The sequence below is a fragment of the Zootoca vivipara genome, chromosome 3 (assembly GCF_965207765.1).
Source record: "Zootoca vivipara chromosome 3, rZooViv2.hap1.1, whole genome shotgun sequence".
Classification (NCBI taxonomy): domain Eukaryota; kingdom Metazoa; phylum Chordata; class Lepidosauria; order Squamata; family Lacertidae; genus Zootoca; species Zootoca vivipara.
Genome location: NC_142586.1, coordinates 4,273,049 through 4,293,621, shown reverse-complemented (window position 1 = coordinate 4,293,621; position 20,573 = coordinate 4,273,049). Strand labels below are relative to the sequence as shown.

General features: G+C 43.2%; 1 protein-coding gene across 1 annotated transcript in view; it reads left to right on the top strand.

Annotated features, from left to right (window-relative positions):
* The window catches only part of PTCHD4 (patched domain containing 4), a 41,746-nt gene that overhangs the window by 8,853 nt on the left and 12,320 nt on the right, over positions 1–20,573 (top strand). The window contains exon 2 of the mRNA XM_035110724.3: positions 6,514–6,994. Coding sequence (XP_034966615.1) covers positions 6,514–6,994 — 481 coding nt within the window. The remainder of the gene's footprint in view (positions 1–6,513; positions 6,995–20,573) is intronic.

The following is a 20,573-nucleotide window of genomic DNA, read 5'->3' as shown; positions in this document are numbered from 1 at the left end:
GGTTTTGACCTACAACCCATGATACAGCCTTGATATATAAAGTCTCAGGACTCCAATGCCTCCAGGGCTGCCTCTGCCCAACCTGGACACTGCACCCGCCATCAGAGGTCCTCCTTCATGTGCCCTCTCTGAAGGAAGTGTTAAAGATGGTGGCATGCGAATGGGACTTTTCGGTGGTGGCTCCCCCCTGCGAAAGGCTCTTTCCAAGGAAGCACATCTGGGACCATTGCTGCGTAAGCTTATTTATCCAAACTTAATTTGGAGGGTCACTGAAAGGGTGGGTAGGACTCGTTCCCTTTAAATATATTGTCAGATGAGTATTTTAGTTTTTATTGCTGTTTGCATCTGATTTTTATGACTTTGTCATTTTATTTTTGCTTCCCTTAATTGCAAAAATGACTAAAAATATAATATATAATAATAAATATAGAAAACCTCATATCAGTGCTCTAGTATCTTCTCTTCATCAAAACTATGTGCCCCTTACTTAGCTCCCTATCAGGATATAAAAATAAAAGCCAGCCCTTAGGTGTTTTCAGTCTGCTCTAGGTCACTTGGCTAAATGAGATTTCTCTTTAATACTTTTGCTTTTTTATGCACGACCTACTTAGCTTATAAGCAAAAATAACTGAAAATGTTAGGTTGACTGAGAACAGCACTGTTGTAGAAGTTTTTCCTCATTCACTTTTAAAATGCAACCTCCTTAACTCTGAAGTAAAAACATTTCTGGTATCGAATATAATTTGTATTTCTTATAAAATACCTCTTCGTCACACCCTAGCATGGCCAAGAAACACAATGTGGACATTCCAAGGACATAAGAGACCTTTGAACATGATGCAGTGCACATGTGTACTAATGTTCTCACTGGTGTACATTCATACAAATGCAGCGCTAAGAAAATTAGCTTCTGAGTGACAGTGAAAGGAACATGTAATTGCTATAGAGAACTACCAAATGAAAAGTATGCATGCTATCCAATTTTCTTTTATTTTGTTGGTGTAAGCTCGCATTGTTTCATATAAGAGGGCTTCACTATACCTTGTCGATAGCTCCCCTAAAATACAGGGGTGTGCCTACAAGGCAGGAAACATGAAGCAGCAGGTCCTTCAGTCAGGCAACTGTAGCAAACTCCTGCTTAGCTCAGGGTGGAGAATGGGGGAAAGCAATGAAGGTGTCCTCCGGGCAACTATAGCTCCTGTTTTAAGCACAAATGCTTGTTTTCTGGGGTGCATCCTACCAACCCTAGCTGTGCAAATTTAATCAAGGAAGCAATTTTGGATTAGCTGTCGCAAAATAAAAATGTCCAATTGTGCATGCAAGTTCTGTGATGGTTTAAAAAAAAGGTTAAGTGGTCACGACCCTTCCTAATTCAGTTCAAGACTGACAGCTCCTAAGTGGCTCTTCACTGGCTGTGTGTAAAGAAGTGAATTAGTACATCTAGTTTCTTACCTCACAGAGCAGGAATGATGAGGCGAGCACACCTGCCAAGTTTCTCCTCACTCCTAAAGACACAAGAGTCACCTCTGGGCCAGAGAGCTAAATCTCCAAATAGGAACACATTTGTCTTTCTTTGTATGCCATCGATTTAAAGGGTTCTCACCAGGTTTCCTCAGAGGTCTGTCCCCCTGGTTCCACTGGGCTGCTTCCCATCTGCTTCTCACCAAGACCCCTAGATCCTTTTCACGTGTACTGCTAGTAAGCCAGGTGTCCCCCATCCTATATCCGTGCATCTGCTTCTTCCTTCCTAAGAGAAGAACCTTACATTTGTCCCTATTGAAATTCATTTTGTTAGCTTGTGCCCAGTTCTTCAGTCTGTTAAGGTCATATTGATTCCTGATTCTGTCTTCTGCGGCATTAGCTACCCCTCCCAGTTTGGTGTCATCTGCAAATTGGATGAGCATCCCCTCAATTCCTTCATCCAAGTTGTTTATGAAGACATTGAAGAACATGACAGAACCCTGCGGCACCCCACTAGTCGCTTTTTATAGGATGATGAGGAAGTATTAGTGGTCACCCTTTCGGTTCGGTCAGTCACCCAGCTACAAATCTACCTAACAGTTACCTTGTTTAACCCACATTTTATCAGCTTTCTCACAAGAATATTGTGGGGAACTTTGTCAAAAGCCTTACTGAAATCAAGATACACTATGACCCCCCAAGCTTGTATCTACCCCATCAATTACAATGTCTGGAGCTGCTTTAAGGAGTGTGATCTGGAAGGGATCCAGCATTAAGGAAACCCTGAGGACTTTCCATAGCCTATGAGTGGAATATTTCAACACATAGGGATGGACAATAGCTCATTGGCTGAACACATGCTTTTCATGCAGAACTTCCCATGTTCCGTCCCTGGCCCCTGCAGCCAAAATGATCCAGTGGCAGGTGCCGCAAACGCTTCTCTCTTGAGAGCCTGGGAAACTACTTTCCACTAGAAAAACCACCCTAAATGGGCAATTAGTATGGCCTGGTATGTGACAGACTGGATCTTTCCACAGTCTGTTCCTTAACAGAGCCATAAAAACTGCAGTTTGTCTGGTAAAGCTTGCAAATATGGTGAGAACCCCAGAAGACAAGACAGCTTTGTAGAAAAATGGAGTCTCTTTGTAACCTGCTGCTCTAGCAAGGTTCAAGGCAATATTATATAAACCCATTTATTAAACTCAGAACTTTATTTTGATTTTTGAAACCCCTGGTTTTAGGCTCATTATTTGTTCTGGGTGCTGTTTTTACTGCTATTCTGCTCAGACATGTCAATTATATATTTTTAGAATTTTCTAGATAATTTTTAATTTTCTTCATAGGTGGGACAGAATTAAGTTCTAAAAAGTTTATTTAGATTTTTAAATAAGCTTACTCCCAGGTACTGTATCTTATTATTTTGTTATTTACTGGCAGCTGTCCAATCCTTTACTACTGTAGTTTTTGTTCTGCTTCTGAAAGTGCAAAACATTATTGTTCAGACTTTCTGTAGTTAATATCCAGTCCTGCAATAATCCCATATTCATTAGTCAATCTAACTGTCTCAGGTAGTGAGTGTTCAGACATTGAGAGGGAAAAGATTGTATTGTCTGCTAAAAGTCCACACTTAACATTGTTGACCATGAAAAGAAAAACTTTTGATTGGGTTATTACGGTATATATTATATGGGCCAAAGGTTCAGTGGAGGAGGTTTGTAGAAGAAGAGATAAGGAACAACAGTGTTTGGTACCCCACTCCAGATTGAAAAAAGTCTGATGTTGTTTACTCTAAAACTGGCTTTATTGTTTTTGAGACATTTAATGAAAGAGTAAGATAAGGAATGTTGTTGTTGTTGTTGTTGTTGTTGTTGTTGTTGTTGTTGTTGTTGTTGTTGTTGTTACATAGTACATCAGATTCAATGTTTTGCATATAGGAGCCTCAATATGCTTAATTTTGACATCCTTCCCTTCAGTATATCTGGCAGCCATTCTACGTAAGCATTCTGCCAAGAGGCTTGTAAATAACTTGGCACATCAAACTTATAGAATCAGCTGAATCAGCATCTCCTTTGGTTTTAAAATCACAATTATTTTAGGCATCTCTGAAGTTTGTCCTTCCATCATTTCCCCTAGCAACCAAGGTGCTTTTTTCCCAGGGTGGGTTTGTCTAAGATCAGGTACTCCCTAGAAGTTATTTTCTGCAACTTCTTCTACTCAGTAAATGTAAGTGTATGTTAAAGAACCCCCCTCTCCCCAAAAGCCAAATGTGAACATTTTGCAAAGAGGCTTAAGTAGGTCTCCTGCTGTGCAGCAGTTAAGGGCCAAGTGCTCACTAAAAATTCACTTGCTAAATAGTAAAACTGTGCTTGATGTGGCAACCTGGACTCTGGTTCAGAGTCAGCATTGGGGAAAATCAGGTTTTGTGCTTTAACAGCTGTATGGCAGACAGAAATAAAACAGGCACCCCCAAACTTCGGCCCTCCAGATGTTTGGGACTACAATTCCCATCATCCCTGACCACTGGTCCTCTGCGCTAGGGATCATAGGAGTTGTAGGCCAAAACATCTGGAGGGCCACAGTTTGGGGATGCCTGGGTTAAACCTTCTATAGTATGAAAATACATTATGGGGAAAGCTTCACCATGCTTTTCCTCTCTCTTACTTTGTGTTTTGCCATGCCCCTGCTTGACACCCATGTTTTTTTATGACATGCCCCCATGGCAGCCATTTTGTGACTGGCACCCGCAGCACTCTCTCAAAATTCAAAATGATTTGGCCTGAAACACTTTGGAAGCTACCTGATTTGCTTCAAGTCAAAATCTGAATCCCAATTAGAAAGTAAAAACAAAGCATTATATTCAGTGTTGATTATTGTAATGGATCTGGTCAGAGTATGAGTAGATCATACCCATTTCCTCTGCTTAGGCAGCCATGGCCAAACTTGGCCCTCCAGCTGTTTTGGGACTACAATTCCCACCATCCCTGACCGCTGGTCCTGCTAGCTAGAGATGATGGGAGTTGTAGTCCCAAAACAGCTGGAGGGCCAAATTTGGCCATGCCTGGCTTAGAGCAGGCTTCCTCAAACTCAGCCCTCCAGATGTTTTGAGACTACAATTCCCGGAAGCTGAGGAAGCCTGGCTTAGAAACTCAAAAGAGCTCTCCCTCCCCTCTCCTTTTCCCACCCTGGCATTTCTTCCTTGTTTATATGACAAGTTTGGGAGACAAATGTTTCCATTTTTGCAGACACACTTTCTGCATGGTTTTCAAATGCCCAAATCACGCAGGAACCCCTTCTTTGGTTAGGGGGGCTGGTTCAAACAGGCAACCCCCTTCAGATTGCAATTTGTCCGAATCCCCTGCTTACCCTCATTGCAGTGCTTTGCTTAGCAAACTGACACATTTGGGGAATGTTCTGAAAGAAAGAGGGCTTCTCTGAATACTCTGAAACTCATTAAAAAGTGGAAACTGTCAGATCTGAAGACTAAAGCAGTGGGAAGCTTTGAGGATGTTACTCCTTTTACAATTGTTTATAAAATGGACCCTTCGCCCAGTGTGTCTGCTGTCACTGGTGGGGAACAATTCAAGTTTCATACCATTTTGATGGAATGTGCTGTAATGAATGCAAGAATGAAAAACAAATGGAAAAGGAAACTAAAAATTTCAGGTATGGATTGCTGTATTCAGAGTGATGGGGAAAATACAATTGATTAGAAAATGAAAATCATTTCATTCAGCAATGGCTAAATTTCATGGTGTTAAGTTTTTACAGGCAACATCTGGGAGAAAATATTCATGAAAAATAAATATCCACATTCTATTTTAGGTCTTAAACATTTGAATTTTGAATAAATACTCTTTAAGTCTGTTAACTGAATCACAGAATTGCAAACTGTACACTTAATTATTTCAACTTCAATTTATTAAAATAAAATGCAGTGGGGAATAGCAGCTCTGTCGGCAGCCAGTTGTAGCAATGGCAAAGAGTAATTCACATGCAAGAAGAAAATGAAAGAGACCTCATTCCTAAACTTTATTCCCTGTCCTGGGTCAACAGGGTTTTCTAGTGAGCTCCTCCCTTCCTGCTTTAAAAGCCTGACCCATTTCTGCTACATTGAGCCACCAAGGCTGCAATCCGCTATGCACTTACCTTGTAGTAAGCCCAGTTGAACTCAGTGGGATTTATTTTTAAATATCCATGTATAGGATTACACTGCAAAAGGATGATAAGGAGAAGGACACATTGTGCAAATGTATCAGATCAGCACAAAGATGTCAGAGCCAGGGAAAGTTCCATCCCAGGAAAGTTTCTTTAAATGATTGATAGCATATAGACACAAGTGTTTCTTGGTGAGTTTTGCGGACCTCCTTGGAGGCTGGCTCCCTATGGTTGTGGCTGCACTACAGACTTCAAGCTTTAATCAAATTGTCTACATGTTTCGGGAAACTAGAAAGGTTGTAAGACCCAACACATTTACAACTGTTGGGCTTTTCTAAAGTGGGGAGTTTTAAGGTTTGGGTTAATGGGAGGAAAGTGCAGAATTCTAACCAACTTCTAGTGATGCTTCTGAAACTTGACATTGAGCACTTTGTAAGTCAAATCTAGTACTATATGCTTACAGTTCTTGAAAGTATGGCAAGCTCTTATTTTAATCCAATAATCCAAGCAATAATTCAGATTATGTGTTAATTGATATGTTATGTGTCTGCATTGTTTGCATGTGTGAGAGTCGGTGGTGGGGCTTCTCAATAAACTTGCAATAATACAAAGTGGCCCAAGGGCTCTTCCGCCATTTTCTTCTTTCTTTTTGCCTCTCTGCCTTGTGCACAAGTGGCAGCAGCTTCACTTCCTGTCCTCTCTGAGAGGCTTTTACCTCTAAGGAAGAAAATGGTTTAACAGCCCCCCGACAACCTCATATTATTAAAACAGAAGATACTTTGAACTCTCACAACAATGGGACTTTTAACATAATTCATGGCATGAGTAAAATGCAAATTACTGTTGGGTTGGTTCCCTTACCACTTCTTTTGCTTTTTAAAATACTTTCTTTTTCAGGACGGAAGAAGCAGTTTCATCGGCCATCAGCTTGGTGGGGTCATGGAATTGCCAGGCAGCAAGGACCAAAGGGTGAAGTCGGCCAGAGCCATCCAAATCACTTACTACCTCCAAACCTACCATTCTGCAGTACAGGACCACATTGGTGAAAAATGGGAGAATGAATTTTGCAAACTGATACCCAAACTGCAGCTGCACCACGAGGATCTGCAGCTGTATGCTCTGGCCTCCTTCAGCCTGTGGAGGGACTTTCACAAGACCAGCATCCTGGCCAGAGGCAAGATTTTGGTGAGCTTAATGCTGATTCTGCTGGCTGCCATCCTCTCAAGTTCCATGAAAGACTGCCTGCGCAGCAAGCCCTTCCTTGGCCTCTTGGGAGCGCTCACGATCTGTATCTCCAGTGTCACTGCGGCAGGGATATTTTTCATTACTGATGGAAAATATAATTCAACTCTGTTGGGAATTCCTTTCTTCGCAATGGGTAATTATTTATCTTCATAATAATAGGATTAGCATGGCTTAATGACAGGATTGTAGAATGTGTCCGGAGCTACAAAGATGCAGTGTTTAATTTATTTATTCACCTTCAACTTTTTTAGCCTGTTAAATTGTTCCATCCACTTACAAAGGGGAGGGGGGATCTCCAAACAAAGGAAAAGGGTAAAATGACTGCGTTTGTAACCTTGGCCAATATGAGAGATGTGTTTTATTGATCCAGGTTACAAAACGAAGGAGAAATTGTTATTGAAAACTAGTCAAGTCAGCAGAGAAAATGAAGAGTTGCTGAAAAGACTTTGATGCAGGACTGGGGAGAAGGACCAAAAAAGCGAAACAGAAAGACTTGGAAGGGGGCTTTTTTTTAAAGGGGAAATGTACCCAGCATCCTGTCTGGCATTCCTGTCCCCCCCCCCCCAATTTACATAGAGGGAGAATAATGTAATTTGGAGAAGAAATCAACTTTCTGTTCCTGTAAAGGTAGATGTGGAAGATAGTTGTTCCGAGTTCGGTAGGATTTACTCCTTGACAGTATTATCATGTTCATGTTTACACAGAAGCAAATTCCCCAACACTCCAAGGTGAAGTTACAGGTAGGTGTTGGTCTGGTTTAGTTGAAAGAAAATAAAAAAAAAATTTACTTCTTCCAGTAGCACCTTAGAGACCATCTAAGTTTGTCATTGGTATGAGCTTTTGTGTGCATGCACATTCAGTGTATCTGAAGAAGTGTGCATGCACACGAAAGCTCATACCAATGACAAACGTAGTTGGTCTCTAAGGTGCTACTGGAAGAATTTTATTTTATTTTTTGCACCAAAGTGAGTGTGGGCAGGATTGAGACCAAAGCCAGCAGTCCTAATGACCCCTACCTAAGCTAAGACCATTAGCTCTGCTCTGAAGAGAACTTGCTTGACTGCCACCCACTGAAATGAGTGACGCTTCCTTTGGAGTGAATGGGCCATAAATGCCAAATGTTTGCAAGAATGTAAACAAAGGGACGTTACAAACCCTGCCCTAATATTTGCAAGAGACTGCAGTGTGGTGCCATTCATTCCACCTAAATAGCAAGCATGATCTTTTTGATAAAGTGAAATTGATTTGGGTGAGTTTTCTTTTGTATTATTTAAACTAATTGATCACAAGAAGTAACTAAAGAAAATGTTGATTCTAATCAGAAGAGTGGGTTTTCTAGATCCTTATCCTTATTTTCAGATGTGAATGAGGTACGTTTGTATCCCAGAGGCAAAACATGTACACTGGGCTTCAGAAGAGGAAGGTTTAGGCTAAACTTAAGCTGTCATGTGTCCCATAAATGCAATCCAATCTTCCTCCTATGAAAGTTACTCAACCCCCTTAATTAGTTTGGTTGTCCTTTTGTGAACCTTTTCCAATATCTACAATATCCTTGTAGGGAGGTGGCCAGAATTTTGCACCGTACTTCAAGTGTGGTCTCCTCATAGGCAGTGTTAGAAACTGAGAATGCTAGGAGCTAAATGGCACTTTAAACCAAGGTTATGGGCACAACAACGGAATGTCTAGGCACACTTTTTATAACAAGAATACAATGAATGAACTGCAGCTAAAATACTATGTTCATTTTTCGCATGGACTAGTCCTTCCCCTGCCCACCCCCCTGATATTCTTAAGAGGGTCTCTTCTCCAGTCTCCAGAGAGTAGCTGGAAGTGAGGAGGCAGAAAAAGGTCCTTTCTTTCCACTCTGCAGTTTTAATTTGAAATCTTGGACGCACTAGTGTACCCAGAGCTCAAAAACTGCTCACACTGAAGAAATTCCCTGTCGCAAAATGTGCCTACCGGTAGAACAATGGGAGTTTCGAAGTCTGCCCAGAGGTTTCTATTAACAAGCCTTCAGTTAGCATTTGTATTTCCCTAATGATCCCAAGAATGGAACTTGGCCTTTTCTCAGCTGCCACCTGCTGGGTCAGCATTTCCACTGTGCTTTCCACTGTGGCCACAAGGTGTCATTTCTGGCCATGTCAGACTCTGTGGACGTATTCATGAAATTGAGATATTTTTTGCCCTGACATGCATCACTTTATTCTTGTTTGTAATGAATTGCAGTTACCATTTTACTGCCTCTTCATTCCGTTTGAAAAGATCTCTTTAGAGTTCTTCACAATCTCTTTTTGTTTTAACCACCCTGATCAACTGGGTATCATCAGCAACCCGACACTTGAAATATTTTATGAGCAAGTTAAAATGGCCCTCTTTCCTTGCAGCTACTATATTCACACATGAGAAAATGGAATACTGGTGCCTTTGTGTAGTATTGTGGGAACACAGGATGCAGGCAGTTGCTGATAGGAATAGGATTATCTAGACTGGAAATACATAGCCTTGGAAATACACTGGGATATTTTTTTTGTAGCATTATTTTGTACATAGCAGTTTGCAAGCACACTCAATTTCACACAACAATATAATCTAAAACACAAGTGGACATGCTTTCAGATTAGTGCACAACGTGTTATTCATTCCCCTCCCCTCACATACTGTCTCATCAGACCTTTTAAAGAAACAGAAAACATTTTTTGCAGCCTTGTGGTTGCTTTTTGCTTGTGCCTCTCTCTCTCTAGTGCTGCTCTGTGTTTAAACCAAATCTAGGAGCCTACCTGATTTCAAAGATTCCCAAAAGAAAGTTAGAGGGTTCCTGGTGACAGAAATTAGAATGAACTGTATTTGTTGTGTTCAGATATACTCAAAGTCTGGTCTTATTTTTGCACTTTCAGAAATGGTGTGTATTCCAGCATCATCAATGACATTACATTGATAGAGTGCTGTGAGCAGAGCTTGATCCTGTCTCAGATAGTCCTCTAAAAGTGGGATCCGCTAACAACATGAATGGAGGCAGAATGCTTTTTACTTTATTTATTTTAGCGATTTGTATCAACAACTTTCTCATGGCAGTCATGCAACTAATCAAATAAGTATAGAGACCAAACATTTCTGATTTTGGCATTCCTTGTGTGCTCAATTTGTACAGCGGTCAAAACACTATATTGCATTGTGTTTTGAGAGGTAGATGTACTTTGCTCTGCACACACATCTCACTGTTACTTGGGATGTTCAGAGTTATGAGAATAGGATGTTGTCCTTGCTTTTCTCTAACCTAGGCTAAGGAATCTTGCTTGATCTGTTTTCTTTAAGTAGCTGTCCCAGATCAGCCACTACTCTGGGATTGGTTTAATTTATGAAAATTGTCACCCTTGTATTTAAAATGTAGCAGTGCATATCATATTAAGCACAAATTTATTTAGGCTGAAAGGAGCATGCTTCACAAGAAGGATGATATACTGGTAGTAAGTATTGTATGCACAGCATCCTTTGTAGGAGACTGCCAGAGTTTAGCCACGAACTCTGCCAAAAGCTAGCAATTCTGCAGCAGATCTTCAGGACACCAGAAGGGCCTTGCTGCATCGGCCAGAGTCATTCCACTCTCACCATGGCCAACCAAGATACCTATGGGAAGCCGATAAGCTTTCTTACGGTGGCAAAAACAGTTGCAATAAGAGGATGAAGAGAAGCCTCTGCTGTTCATTACAAATGAAGTCCTCCTACACTGAAATTGGAAATGTTTTGCCAGCCCACAAAAAACAGTGGCTGCCACCATCTGCTTTCTGTTCCCTTCCTCTACATCAGGGGTCAGCAAACTTTTTCCAGCAGGAGTTCGGTCCACTGTCCCTCGGACCTTGTGGGAGGCCCGTCTAGACATTATTATTTTTTGCGGGGGGGGGGGGATGAACTGATTCCTATGCCCCACAAATAACGCAGAGATGCACTTTAAATAAAAGGGCACATTGACAGTTCTGCAAATGGAGAGAAATAGAAAGTGAATCCTCCCAAAGAACAGTATTGGGTGACTTAGCTGGTCTAGCCGGGAAACTGCTTCTTGCTGTTCTGCTGCCTGGTCCTGCTGGAGCCGCTTGTAGTGGCCATCACATACTTTTCTCTCGCAGGAGCCAGGCTGAAAGAAGAGGGCTGAGAAAATGCCTCTTTAGCCTGAGCCAGTCCAGCTGTTCAGGAGGTGAATAAAGGCTACACAACTGAGGAGCAGAGGTCCAAGAGGAAAATATCTCATTGCTTCTGTGCATGAACCATAAGAACAAAATACTTGAGAATGATTTCCACAGACCCATTTCCAAAGAATTTGTGGAAGTTGTTTATTAATCTTTTGAAAATAGTAAGTTTCAGGAGTAGGAACCTATGGCACTCTCATTGTTCACTGGATTGCTGCCCTGTGACAGTTTTAATGTTCCTGTTATTATAATCCGATGAGATCCAAATTATACAGAAGAACACTGCAAGCTCATCATTTAATGAAGACAGCTGGTTGCCAACTATATACTCAGCCCAAAATTGTGATCAACATTTAAAACAAACCCATTCTAAAATTAAAACAAAGTTTGTACACTTGTGGAAGCTTACTGCCTGTCATACATTTCACCTATTCAATCAGAATGAAATACTTCTTTCCCATCCCTTTTTTCTCATTGATCCTTAGCTATATATTAGCATTCATTTTCCAATAGAATAATGGCCTGCTATGGAACACTGCCAGAAAGCTTCAAGATGTTTCCAACTTAATTTTGTTAATATGCCATGGATTGATGCCAGCAGAGCCACCATATTGCCGTCAACTTCTGTGGTTTGTGTCCAACTCAGCTGTCAGCAAAGCTTCCATCAGTGAGATGGGAAAGAAAGCAATTTCTGGCAGTTCCTCTTTCGCTTTCAGCCTCTGCCTCCTCCCCATATATACCGTGCTTCTCCGAAAATAAGACACCGTCTTAGATTTATTTTTCTTCCAAAAAACACACCATGGCTTATTTTCAGGGGATGTCTTATTTTTTTTTTAATCAACCATGCATAAATATTGTACTTTTGCACCAAGCACCCTGGGGGTGAAAGCAATTGCATGCAATTAAAGCTTGCATCAACCGGGGCTCGGCACGGCGCGCGCTGCGGCTCTTGCCGGATCCCGCCAGGTCGGGGCTCCACGTGGTGCACGCTGCTGGCCGTTTTGGCGGGGCAGCAGCTTCCAGTTCCAGGCGCCAACAGTCATCCTCCTCTTCCATGGCGCCATCCAGACCTGCTCCCACCACTACAGCTTATTTCTGGGGTATGTCTTATATTTGTCAACGCGTGAAAATCCTGCCATGGCTTATTTTATAGGTACGTCTTATTTTATGGGAAACACGGTAACCAACGTGCTTAAGTCTAATTTGGTAATGCATGAAGGGATTAATATCATATAGTAAGCTATCCTGCCAGGCTTAGTGAGGTCACTTCCCCTTACTTTGGGAGGAATGGGTAATCAAGCCTTTTGGCCAACCTCTAGTCTACCTGCGAAATGTGGCATGCAAAGAGGTTTGACCTTGTTGCTCCACCTCAGACTGCCTGGCTCTCACAAGCTACTCTTGAGTTCCTACACCAATAATTTAGGGGCTTTTCACTTTGTAACTAAGCCAGGTTTTACTGCCTGTGAAAATTTTTCTGAATGCTCTATGGAAAATGCAAACAATGCCTACCGTAGGTGACACCATCACACTCAGGGCTGGCCCAAGACATTTGGGCACCCGAAGTGGCCCCCCAAATGGCTTCTTCCTCCCTGCTAAGGAAGAAGGGTGAGAGAAGATCTACATCAGGAAAAAGGAGGGAGAGAGATTGATTGATATCGGGATCTGCTGCCCCAGTGTATCCTGCTGCCTGAGGTGGTCCCCTCACCTGCCTCATAGGTGGGCTGGCCCTGATTACACCTTTGAAGGAACCTTTGATTCCAAGACAAGCCAGTCTTAGCAAATTAACTCCACAATCCCCAAACTTGCAATAATTGCAGTATGTCCAATACAGTTCAGAGAATTTCCTTCACAGGCTACATTTCCATTTTACCTCAGTTTAGTCTATCAGTATTATTATTATTATTATTATTAGCAATAAATCAATTGATCATTCAGACATTTCGTTAGCCCTTATATTCATTGTTAGGCTACAAACAATTCTTAAGTGTACATGCATTTTATTGAACTAATATGTGCAAATGGGAAGTAACTAAGGCATCATCATCATCATCATCATCAATAAATTTATACCCTGCATTTTCCCCTGATGGGATTCAAGGCAGTTTACAGGTAAAAAGAAGGATCATTACAAGCAGTAGGCAAAAAAGAAGAAGGGTGGGAGCTGGTTAAGGAGGCGAACCTGTGGGACACATCTTTGCATACAAATGCTGGGAATGACAAGGAAGGGTATCTTGGAGGTGATGTCACCATATACGTGAAAGATGACAGAGTCAAACCAGCTTGAAATCCCAGAGGGGCAGACTATATTAGGGAATAAGATAATGTGCAGGAGAAGCAAATGTGTTATAAACCAGAAAGGGAAGTTGGGGGAAGTCGTGGGGTGGGGGGGTATTTTGAAACTTAGTTTGTGATTATATTATCAGTAGTGATTATGTTAAAATTTGTTGTAATCTACAGTGGTGCCTCGCTAGACGAATTTAATTTGTTCCACAGGTCTTTTCTTATAACGAAAAATTCGTCTAGCGAATCCCATAGGAATGCATTGGAAAAAAAATGAATTTTTTTTTTGCCCATAGGAACGCATTAATTGAATTTCAATGCATTCCTATGGGAAACCACAATTCGCTAGACGAATTTTTCATAAAACGGATTCATCTAGCGAGGCAACCTCCGCTCAAAAAATCCTTTTGTTAAGCGGAAATTTCGTTAAGCAGGGCATTCGTTAAGCGAGGCACCACTGTATTTATTAAGTTTTCCAATACAAATCACATCAAATCGCATCCAAATTATTTATACAATTCCAAATTCAAACGAAAAACAGTCCAATTATGCCAAATTATTATAATAAATCATGTTAAAATTTGTTGTAAAACCTAATAAAAATATTTAAAAAAAAAAAAAGAAATCCCAGAGGGGCAGAATCCAGCACATAATATTTGGTGGCAATAGCCATTTCGAGAATATACTATCACCCCCCCGATCCAAATCCCCAGAGACAATCCTGAGATGGAGAATAAAGTTAGAGGCATCCAAAAGAGAAGAGTTGTTGCAGAAGCTGAGTTCAGCTACCCTCACCTTGACTGGGTGTTCCTGTTATGATAAAGGGGTAAAACTTACAATCTAAATGACCATGCCCCAGAACAGTGGTTCCCAACTGGTGGTCCGCGGACCCCCAGGGGTCCGCGAGCTATGCCAGAGGGGTCCTCAAGATGCTACCGGTATTAGATGCCAAGCCTCTGGCCCGGCGGTGCGCGGGCGCCAAGCGAGCCCGGTGGATCAACCGGGGAGCCGCTGAAGGCCCCCCGGCGACCCCACCGGACCGAGGCTGAGTGCGCCCGGCCGGAGACTCGGTGGAACCCCTGGGCCTAGAGGCCCGAAACCGCCTTCCAGGCCGCGGACCCCGCGGCGACCATGTGGGCGTCGGAAACGTCTGGCGGAGCAAGCGAGGAGCCGCTGAGGCCGCCTGCAGGCCCGTCGGGCCGAAGCCAAGGGCGCCCGGCCGATGGCCGAGCGGAGCTCCGTGGCCCGAGACCTCCAACCGCGCTACGATCCTGGGGGGCCTGCCTCGCGACTGCAGTCACCATCACCCCTAGCTGCCCAAGAGGGGGAAGGGCCCTGATCCCGCAGCTCCTGCGCGCCACATGGGGAGCCTCATTGGGACCCAAAGAACAAAGGCCGCACCGAACCTGCTGGCGCTGGCGCTGCTACCACCGCAAATACAGCCACCCCCAGAGGAGGAGAAAAGAAGAGGGGACGACAGGGAAGAGAGGGCACCACCACCACCCTCAACCCAGGTGAAAGGGTAGAAACCCCCCCCTCCAGAGGGAAACCCCCGACCCCCGGACGGCCATCACACCGCCACCGCCACCACCACACCAACACCCCCCCAAGAAGGATAAAGAAAAGAGGAAAACAACTGAGAAATAAATAAAACCACTTTTTAATTTTAGGATTAGGAATTAATGGGGGTCCTTGTCACAATAGCGGCTCGATGAGGGGTCCTCGAGAAAATTTTGTTGGGAACCCCTGCCCCAGAAGATCTGCTCCTGGAACCTACCAGAGGAGAAGTGAGCCTAGAAGTGGATCTGGTGCAAGATGCAAGTATTTGTGGAACTGATTTGGAACCTTGAACCTATTCAGCATGTATGTCAGAGGACAATTGACAGCAAACACAGTCACATTTGACTCCCGAAGAGAAAAATTCTGGAAAAAAACGAGGCTATTGACAAAAAAGGAAGTTGAAAAGGAAAGTCAAATCTCTCCAAGCCCCAAGAGGATGCCAGCCCAGGTAACAAGCAAAGTCAAGGATGTTCTTAGGAGGCAAGAAGGCAGCTGTCAGAAAATGGAAATCTTGGCCGAGTGAGCAAAACAGAACAGAACACAAACCTTGGCAAAAGAAATGCTTGCAGACAATAAGAGATGCTAAAAATAAAATACTGAGAGTCATGTACAATGAAGCAAGTCCAAAAAAACCCCAAAAACCCCTTTAAATATTTTGGGGTTAGGACAGGGAAAGCTCTCCTGCCCAGGTAGTGATTGAAGTTGGAAATGAGTATGTAGAAGTTTATTCCCCCCTTGTGGGAGGCTCCTGAGAAACCTGGGAGTTTGGATTGCAAGCCAGGCTCAGGTGAAGTGCTGGTGCATCTCTAGCAAGGTTTAAACTCTTCAAGCGTTGCTAGGAATATAAGTAAAAAAACCTACTCCTTTTCCCTTATGGGGTACCCAAGAGCCCACATAGAGTCCTTTTGTAGGTTCTCTACTGGTAGGATAAAATAAAAGAGACCAACCAGAGAATATTGAGAAGCAAAGCAGCTAGTAAGCCTGATCTTGATTGACTCTTGCAACAGGGTGCTCCCCCACACGCAGGAGAGAGGAGGAGGACCTCGAAGAATGGTGCGCAAGCCCTTATATATCCATTTTGCAAATCCCTGCCCTGGAGCTCCAGACCACCCCTCCATGCATCATACATACATCACAGAAAAGGCGGTCTACAACAGAAATTGGAATGTTGTCCCCCCCCCCCCCGTCTGCCAGGTTATCTGATAATGCCTTATCTGATTGCCTTTCCTGGTAGCCTGGCCATTCCTTTGAGATGGTAATTACTTAATTCCTGAGACAATGAGAAGGATTTTTTCCATTTCCTCCCTCCTTGCAGAGAAATATTTGGTCAGTGTGAGAGTTAAAATGGTTTCAGGGCTGCCCTCCTGTGCTGCCTCAGACATGTGGTCCATATATCTATGTACGTGTTTGCTTGGTACATCCATGAACACTTATTATACAGTCATACCTCGGGTTAAGTACGCTTCAGGTTGAGTACTTTCAGGTTAAGTACTCCGTAAACACTTCCGGGTTCCGCCGCGATCTGCCGGGCATATGCAGAAGCGTTCTGCGCACTTTGTGCAGAGTCACCCTATTGGCGCTTCGCGCACGCGCACTATCACTGCTTGGGTTAAGTACTTTTCGGGGTGCAAATGGCACCCCGGAACCAATTAAGTACTTAACCCAAGGTACCACTGTAAATGTTAATTTTTTTCATCTACAATACTGTCTTATTTATTTTATAGTACAGTACATTGATTATTGCCTTTAATTTATGGATCAATTGTCTCATTAGACAGTAAAATTTGTGTTAAATCGCTGTTTTAGGGGGTGTTTTTCATCATCTGGAATGGATTAATCCACTGTCCATTACTTTCGATGGGACAGTTCGCTTCAGGTTAAGTACGCTTCAGGTTAAGTATGGACTTCCGGAACCAATTAAGTACTTAACCTGAGGTAAAGGTAAAGGGGACCCCTGACCATTAGGTCCAGTCGTGACCGACTCTGGGGTTGCATGCTCATCTCGCGTTATTAGCTGAGGGAGCAAGCGTACAGCTTCCAGGTCAAGTGGCCAGCATGACAAAGGCGCTTCTGGCGAACCAGAGCAGCACATGGAAACGCTGTTTACCTTCCCGCTGTAGCGGTATCTATTTATCTACTTGCACTTTGACGTGCTTTCAAACTGCTAGGTTGGCAGGAGCAGAGACCAAGCAACGGGAGCTCACCCCGTTGCAGGGATTCGAACCGCCGACCTTCTGATCGGCAAGCCCTAGGCTCTGTGGTTTAACCCACAGCGCCACCCGCGTCCCGGTTTAACCTGAGGTACCACTGTATATGTAAGACCTTAAAATTCTTATAACACTAGCAAAATGATGTTACTCTCACTTTTAAAGGTTGTAACTCTTTGTAGGCATGTTGGCTCAATTCTAATCTCTTTTCAGGACACAAGTGTTGGTGCTGACCTTTAAAGCCCTAAATGGCCTCAGTCCAGTATACCTGAACACTGGACACTGAGGTCCAGCTCAGAGGGCCTTCTGGCGGTTCCCTCGCTGCAAGAAGCCAAGTTACAGGGAACCAGGCAGAGGGCCTTCTCGGTAGTGGCACCCACCCTGTGGAATGCCCTCCCACCAGAAGTTAAAGAGAAAAACAACTACCAGACTTTTAGGAGACATCTGAAGGCAGCCCTGTTTAGGGAAGTTTTTAATGTTTAATAGATTATTGTATTTTAATGTTTTGTTGGAAGCCGCCCAGAGTGGCTGGGGAAACCCAGCCAGATAGGCAGGGTATAAATAATATATTATTATTATTATTATTATTATATTATTATTATTATTATTATTATTATTATTATTATTATTATTATTATACATTTTTGTATCTGTGTGTGTGCGTGTGTGTGTGTGTGTGTGTGTAGTATCTCCTGCAAACCTCTCCTTGCCATCTGTTCCTGTGTAGATAATTCCTGTTAAGGTGACACTGTAGAATCATAATCCGGAGTCCCTTTTTTACCTCTTTGTGTTTGCTAATCCTGTTCCTCAAACAGTCAAAACACAAATAATCTTCTAACTGATAACTAAGGCCTCACAGCTATTCCCAAAGGGAAAGCTGCAAATGTTGCATCTGGCACACAGCCCACAGGAGTTTGCTGCATTTGATGTGGAAAAGGGAAGCAGGAGGGGTGTGTGTTTGTGTGTGTGTGTGTGTGTGTGTGTGAGAGAGAGAGAGAGAGAAAGAGAGAGAGAACATGACCCTACTCTTCTTTTGAATGCCTAGCAATAATAATCATAATCATAATCATAAAACAGTTAGGTAAGGGGCAAAAGAAAATGAGCTCTGAGTATTCAGAATGGACCCTTCAGGCTCCACAGAAGATAGCACAGCAGTTGCAAGAGCAGCCCTAGAACTAGAGGAGTGGAGCAGGGTATACATTTCAGGCTGGAGGTGCCCCATTCAAGTCCTGAAAAGCGTTTTCAGAACCCACACTATCAGAAGACGCAGTGCATAGGCCAATAGCCCAGTTCCTTTGTGGACCCTCCAACTCTTTTGGCACACTCATACCCCTGGCAACCCACATGATTCCCCTGTTAGGCCAGTCCTTCTGGTTAGCATCCAGGTTTAGCATCCAGGTGACCTCAAAACCTCTTCTCCTCTTTCTGCCACTCACATGGCCCGGCTCTAGGTGTAGTTCTGGTGGCGCGGGGCGCCGGGGTGGCAGGAGGGGCGCTGCGCGACGAAGCTGCGCGGAAACCGTGCTGCGAGGGTGGGGGCGCCTCAGCGCCAGGGCGCCCGACCTGCTTGAGACGGTCCTGCCACTCACCATCCTTTTATACCTTGGCAGCATACCTTAAGGATGGCCTCTCCCCATACGGAGTGACCCAGACCCTGTGCTTGTTGCCCAAGGCCCTTCCCGAGGGGGGGGGGAGTCACATGAGAAGAGAATGGGCCCGTCTGTAAAATGCTCTCCCTAGAGAGGCTCGCTTGGCGCCTTCATTACATGTCTTTAGGCACCAGATGAAAACATTCCTCTTTACCCAGATCTTCGGTTGTTAAACAACTGGTGGCCTTTTAAAAGGGGGGGGGGCTGTTATGATTTTTTTCTGCGATTGTTTCATCATCATCATCATAGGTCATAGCACCCACCCCACTTGGAAGCTCTGGGGTGCCTGCCAGCTTGGCCCTAAACTCATCAAGCCAAGCCCAGCCCAGCCCAGCCCACCCCACGGCCTGGTGTTTCCAGCTTGTTCTATTCAATGGCTTTATTGAACAGCCTCTGAGATGGAGGTAATCCTGAAAGGAAAAGAGCTCATAAAAAGCTATTCATGATGCTTTATTATTGGGTAACTGCAGATATTTCTCATTTACATTAATACGCTTTTGTCTTAATGTATTGCAGATGAGAATTGGTAGCATTTTTAAAATAATCTTGTGTTTTATTGAGGAGATGCTGTAAATTTAGTTTTAATCATGATTAAATCAGGAACACCCTAAATCAATATAATCCAATTTGCAAAGCTCAAGGATACAGATAGAGTCTACTCCACATGCACTTTGCATTTGAGAGTGTTTGAAAGCTACTTTCTTTTCTAAAATATCTCTCAATAATATTGTAGCCCCTGACCAGCATGAAAGAATTAATGAATTCTTCAAGAGCTCATCAAATGTGAAGGATTTTTTTTAAAAAAAATGTTGTAACAAAGGAGAGCCTTTACAGTAGAATAACAGATCCACTATAGTCCTCAAAGCCAACTTCCTCCAGAACTAATTAAGTGGATCTAAGCCAGAGAAGATGGTCAGGGCCAATGAATTTTGCAGTTTAGCATAATGCTGTAAGTTTAGGGCACTTCATTTTTGGTAGACTTACTCTGAATTTTCACAAGATGAATCGTAATCCTTATTTCTTTTGCACCAATCCTTCCTTTTTTGTTGAGAACCTGCTTTGCCTAATAAATTTCCTGTTTGCCTTGAGGGTACAAACAACAAATGTTCTGAGGTTCTTTAATTGTTTAAATTATGTGTTTTCCTCTGCATAGAATTCCTGTTTGGGAACTCCTTAGTGCATCAGGCGGGGGCTAGAAGAAGAAGCAGCTTCCTTCGGCACAATTCAACTCAAGGGAAAAGATGCTCCATTTATAGTTGTTGTTTTCCTTTCTTTCCAAGGAGGCAGTCTGTATTCAGAGTACTTCCTCCAGCACTTTGTATACAAACGATTCCTGCAGAGGAGAAACTGCTCTACTTTTGTGAGCATCTCTTAATCTGCTTCCTGTATGGACAATCAAATGATCGCTGGTTGCATGGAGCCTCTTCTTTGAACTTCGACAGGTCATAGAATCATAGAATCATAGAGTTGGAAGAGACCTGAGATGGTATGTTGGATGTTGTTGGGGCCAGTAATGGTGTTGTCCTGGTGTATGTGGCAGCAAAGTTGGCATCTGGGTTTATTGCAGGCTCTGGTACCAGTGTCCACATGGAATAAACCCAGATGCCAACTTTGCTGCCACATACACCCGGACAACATCTCAGGACTATTTAATTGCTCATCTTCTAACATTGTGTATGCCATCAAATGCCAACAGTGCCCTTCAGCTCTCTATATTGGACAAACAGGCCAAACCCTACGCCAAAGGATAAATGGACATAAATCTGACATCAGGAATCACAAGACAGAGAAACCAGTAGGGGAACACTTCAATCTCCCAGGACATTCTATACAAG